At 33.3% G+C, this 5,794-nt stretch overlaps 1 protein-coding gene across 1 annotated transcript; it reads left to right on the top strand.

Moving 5' to 3' along the window:
- The first annotated feature begins 1,501 nt into the window (after positions 1 to 1,501).
- LOC113039224 (phospholipase A2 inhibitor and Ly6/PLAUR domain-containing protein-like) lies at positions 1,502 to 3,271 on the top strand. Its single transcript, XM_026197107.1, has 5 exons — positions 1,502 to 1,712; positions 1,806 to 1,925; positions 2,162 to 2,293; positions 2,471 to 2,578; positions 2,714 to 3,271. Exons 1-5 carry the CDS (start codon positions 1,664 to 1,666, stop codon positions 2,902 to 2,904), a joined length of 600 nt encoding a protein of 199 aa, XP_026052892.1. The 5' UTR covers positions 1,502 to 1,663; the 3' UTR covers positions 2,905 to 3,271.
- Positions 3,272 to 5,794: the final 2,523 nt, after the last annotated feature.

Below are 5,794 nucleotides of genomic sequence, written 5' to 3'. Positions count from 1 at the left end.
GAAAAAAAGTGTGATTTATAGTCCGAAAATACGGTAAATACATAATAATTGAATGCTTATCTCTGTCTTTGAGGATAAGATTTCAAATATGAAAGCAAAACAGTATATAAATTATTGGTAGCCTACGTCCAGTATGATTCTCTAAAAGTTATAATACCACTGTAGTTGATCAGTTAAACTGATTGGCTGGAGGATTCACCTCAGTTCTGAGCATGCTATTGATAAATAGAAGATTAATATTAAACATAAATTAATAATAAAAAAAACTATTTGCAATGCAAGCTGCTTTATGATTATGAACACAATACATTAAAATAATGTGATAATAAATTCCGGTTTGAAATATCAAGTAGCATAACAAAGTGTTTTGTGTGCAGTTAAAATAGCTGTAAGAGAATGACACCAGACGATTTACACATTCAAGTTAAGAAAGGCAGCACCTGCTCTTACGTTAAAATAAAGATAGTTAGTTTTTTTCTGCACCATGAAACCCAGGCAATTTTAAAAACTAGAATTATTAGTAGTGGTATTTATTAATAATTTCCTCATTGTTTGGATTAAATGGGATGCACACACCCTTTTCGTGAGTAAAAATTGAGTTCTGTCATGGTGGAATTTTCCTTTCGTTTTTATGCCTCCTTGTTTTTGTCTCCCTAGGATCCATGTTATAACTGGGTAAAAGAGCGACTGAATTTCTTAAACAGAAACTTTTTATTTAAGCTATGCTGCCACTACAACAGCAATAAACTTGAGGCTGAGGAAGTCCTGGGCAGTACTTGTTTTGAGCACCAGCAAAAATAAAAAGAATGTCTGTGTACGGTGCCTCATGTCTTGCATTCCATGCACATGAGAAACTCACATGAGAAAACAATCCCGGCTTGCAGCACTTAAGACAAAGACTCCCCAAAGAAGGTTTTATGTGTGTCCTTATTCAGAGAGCAAACCCTGAACTTCACCCTGATAGCGAGCTGCTTGTAGGATATGAGCATTTAGGGAAAAGGTGATGAAGGTAAGCCTCTTATCGCTGTTGCCACATCTGCTCTTCTACTTCCTGTTTCAGTGAATACACTTCAGATTCTACAGCTGCAGAGTAAATGACACACTTTTCTATTCAGACTATACTCAATAAATTGTGTTTGTTGCTCTGATTTTCATAGTTTTGTGTATTTCCAATACTTGCAGTAATTACATTAGTTTTTCTGATCATATGCATTTCCTATTTCCAAGGGTTTCATAGCAGATTCAGACCTTAAGTCCATCTAGTGATGATTTCCCTGCTTTTTTCAAGAAGGATTGTCAAATAATTTATATTAGACACAAAAAAATTACACACTAAATTAGATCTGAAGTGTTCTAGATCATCAAAGCATCAGTTTTTGTCTTTTAAAACATCTGTCACAAAATCACAACGTCAAGTCTGATTCTTCGTGATTTCAGAGCAAAAGCCATCTTCTAGTTCTGCAGTTTACTGGGGCCCAAACAACGCTAAAGCCAACAACGCTTTCATTTTATAGACGTAAAAACATTTAAGAAACATTTTCCAAAATATCTCCTTCTGTATTGCACAGAAGAAAGCAGGTTCAAGTTAAAGACCCTCCCACTTTGATCAGCTATAAAGTGAGCACTGAGAGAGGCACATTATTTCACTCACCTCCTGATCAAGATGGATTTACAAATCTCTGTTTTTCTTCTGTTCATTCTTTTCACTGCAGGTACAAAGACAAATAGTTTTGAATTTTTTTAGAGTTCAAATACAGATTTCTGGCATCTCTTTTTCACCGTCTCTCTCTCTTTTAATACTAAAGGACAGTCTCTCAGCTGTTATGAGTGCTCAGGTCTGAAGGCTTCTTGTGCGAATCAAAAAGTAAAAACATGTCCCAGGGGATTTTCCAAGTGTATGAGTACAACAGCAGTAACACAAGTTGGTAAGTTCAATACAATGGATTGAAATGTAATTTTCTTTTTGACTGATGGAGATGTGTTTTACTGGGGCTGCTTCTCTGGAAATGTAACGTGTCACAGAACTACTAATTTCCTCACAGAATTTATAAATGTAATCTCAGATTACTTATTATTTTCTATTACACTAGCATCTTTATAAATAAATATTTTATCAAAATAATGTGTGGAACTGGTCTTTCCTGAATCACTCATGTTTTAGATGACATCGGTACTAAACAGAAGGGTAAAGACTGTGCTGCTGACTGTGCAAGTGGATCCATGAACCTCGGCATTATAAAGAGGTCTTCAGTGTGCTGTAACACAGACCAGTGTAACGTCCAAGACGCTCCAGGTATTGTGCTTTACTGACCAAATGCAAATAACCATCTTCTTTTATCTCAAATCTTGCTTCCAAAGGACATTCAGTCAGGAATTCATTGATTGAACGGAGCAGCTAACAGAGTGTCGTTTCATATGATTTTATATTTTTACAGAAAATAAAATAAATGAATACCTGCTTTCTGTGTAGATCCCAGAACTGACTCCAATGGAAAGAAATGTTACTTTTGTAATGGGAAGAACTGCTCAAACACAGTGAGCTGTTCAGGGGGTGAAGACCACTGCATTACAGCAGCAGGTGAGAATCTGCTGAAGCAAGAAGATTAAAGTCATTGTTTTTTTTCTCTCTTATGTTAAATGGTTAAGTCATTATATACATATCATCTATATACCAGTAATTCTTAAAATAATCTGTTTTTTTGCTTCTCATCAGCGAGTTACGGAGAGCAGTCACTGGTTGTAAAAGGCTGTGTCTCTAAATCCATTTCTGATAGCACAACATCTGTTGATGATGTTCAGAAGATCTCATGCTGTTCAGGGAATCTGTGTAACGGTGTTCAGAGCGTCTCTCAGAGCTTCCTGTTCCTCTGCTGTTCTCTGCTCTCCTTCATCCTGCTGCACTGAATCCAGCAGATCTTCACATCTACAATCACACACACTGCACTGAATATAGAGCTTGTGCTTTCTCTGTACTGTGGTGTTCTAATGCGATTGTTTGCTGTGACATTCTGATGTGACATTTGTGTAATATTAAGTCACCTTTTTCCTTTTCATATATAATAAATAAGGTCATGCTGTAAGGACAATGTGACTAAAGGCCTACTTTTAGTTTGTACTATTTTCTGCTTATTTAAAAAAATAAAGTAATGCATTTTTATTCAATAAATATACTGTCATTAATATATGTGACTCTGGACCATCAACCCACCAGTCATAAGGTTGAGATTTATACATCAAATTTGCATTGATGTATGGTTTATTAGGATTGGAAAATATTTGGCCAAGATACAACTATTTGAAAATCTGGAATCTGAGTGAAAAAAAAAAAAATCTAAATACTGAGAAAATAACCTTTGAAGTTGTCCAAATGAATTCTGAGCTATGCATATTACTAATCATAAATTAGGTTTTGATATATTTACGGTAGGAAATTTATAAAATATCTTCATGGAACATGATCTTTACTTAATGTCCTAATGATTTTTGGCATAAAAGAAAAATCAATAATTTTGAACCATATTATTTTTATTTTTTGGCTATTGCTAAAAATTTCCCTTTAGCGACTAAAGACTGGTCAAGGGTCAAGGGTCACATATGTTAATTAAAAAATATTTTTTTAAATACAGAAACAAAATCATTTAAATAAGTAAAGATTCTGAAAGTATTGAAGGAGATCCAGTAATAATTTTATATATATTTACAGTAGTAATGACAAATTATGTTTTATTATATGATATTATTATTATGATGTATGATTACATATTAAATATGATGATTTCATTCTAAACATGGTGAATATCTCTAATATGGACACCCAACATAACATATGATATTTACCACCTGAATGTAACAAATGGAAAAGTTAGCCATCTATTAATTATCATGTTAATTACTGTGTCTAAAAAACGCTTTTTAGCCCAAATACTTTACTTTTACATGCTCTTTTGTTATTTAAAAACTGCTTTAATTGTCTTACACAGTAACACAGTCATGAAAGTCATGAAGAAGATATTTGTCTCAAAATAGCATTACTTTAAAGCGATTCTCACTTACATTGCTACATTTGAGTAGCCTATACCATAACTTTGGCAAAGACAAACAAGCAAAATAAAAAGTGAAGATAAATGTTTATGTTGAGCAATAGGCCTTCTCTCCAGAGAACACTTCTAAGGAACGAGACACAGACTCTGAATGGCTTTCCTGAGGTAAAAATAACGTTAACCTATTTTATTTTCATCTTTCCGTGATTGAGACACCAATTTTTCACAATTATTATTTGAATTTGCTCATTTTGAGAAAGTTTGCATATGTTGTATAATTTACCAACAGCTGGAAGCTGATGATCTTTTTTTGACATTGGGCAAAATATAAATATAAAAATAATAATGAATTAATAAATAAATAACATTTAAATGTTAATTTAACATTTAAATGTAAAATGTTAAAAATTGTATTTAGATTTTAATATAAAACATTCATAAACAATAATATATTAGGCCATATGGGTTGCTTGTTATAGTAGGCTTCTTGGTAAGAATGTTTATTACAATCCAATCTGACATTTGCATGTTTTAAAAATTTTTGGATAACAAGATAACATAAAAATGTTACATTTTATACACACACACACACACACGCGCGCATATGTGTTTTTTTAGATTTATATTACTCGCAATAATGATGCAAACATAGTATATAAATATACTTTTTTACTATTTTACTTTTTAAAAGTAAACATTCATTGTTGTCAAGTCACCTTTATTTATATAACACTTTTAACAATACAGAGTGTGTTAAAGCAGCATTACAGTTTACTTGGCAGAAACCAGGCTCAGCCGGAGCAGTTCTTCTCAACCAGCAGTTTAATTTCAGCCTGCAGCAAAGTCAGATTGTGCAGAGGACTCATCTGGTTCCTGTGGTCTTGTGCTGATGGACGCAAAATTTTAATGTGTGAGTCTTTCGATTCATCATCCATTGATAACTAGAACAACAAAGTGTAGTGTAGTTCAGTAATTGTGTAAAAATGCATTTAGCAACTTTTATCAGCAGGTGGCAGAAGATGATCTTTTGTCTACTGGTTAAACAAATATATTGGCACTTGTTGAGATCCAACTCATGGGGTGCAGTTTTTTAGAAGTTTTAGGAGTTTGATGTATTAATGTTATGCTATTGTATCAATAATTAGCAGTTGATAATAATAATTATAATAATAACTGTGTAAAATGAACAGGATAAAAAAATATGAACACATAAAAATGCTGGTTTGATGTCATTGTTGTGAATGTATGAAACGTGAAAAAGCTGAATTTGTGAATAATGTCAACTCAAGTGAATGTGACAATTGACATTAAATGTGATTTTGACACAAGTTGGTGGTACAATTTCAAAATTAATCACAGTGCATTGAATGCATTTTTGAAAAACACAAAATCCCAAAGTATAATTTTCACTACATGACGTTTCATCAGTACACTGTGACCATTTCATCTTACTGCATTTCATAATGCTTGTCACAGAGCTGCCCTCTATTCCCTCTGCCTAATCTTTATTAGCATTAACACACGCTTGTGTTTTAAAACTCTTTATTTATGAGTGTGTCGATGTGTCAGCGAGGTGTAGAGATGGACGATACACACACAAGTACACACATTTACACATCTGTAACTGGACTGTTGTGTTTAGAATGGCCACCTGAACACTAAAACCAGTGGACATTAAAGTTTTTCCTGTAAATTGTTGGCTATTACCTGGATCGGCATACATGGGAGCTTTCACTGAGTAAAAGAGCAGAAGA

The sequence above is a fragment of the Carassius auratus genome, chromosome 21, assembly GCF_003368295.1.
Source record: "Carassius auratus strain Wakin chromosome 21, ASM336829v1, whole genome shotgun sequence".
NCBI classification, from domain to species: Eukaryota; Metazoa; Chordata; class Actinopteri; order Cypriniformes; family Cyprinidae; genus Carassius; species Carassius auratus.
This window is presented reverse-complemented; position numbering and strand designations above follow the sequence as displayed.

Excerpts from the sequence above, each read along its gene's own strand:
- LOC113039224 (XM_026197107.1), top strand. The coding sequence starts at position 1,664 with ATGGATTTACAAATCTCTGTTTTTCTTCTGTTCATTCTTTTCACTGCA. Across the intron at positions 1,926-2,161 it reads AACAGCAGTAACACAAGTTG|ATGACATCGGTACTAAACAG; the intron begins GTAAGTTCAATA and ends CTCATGTTTTAG. Across the intron at positions 2,294-2,470 it reads TAACGTCCAAGACGCTCCAG|ATCCCAGAACTGACTCCAAT; the intron begins GTATTGTGCTTT and ends CTTTCTGTGTAG.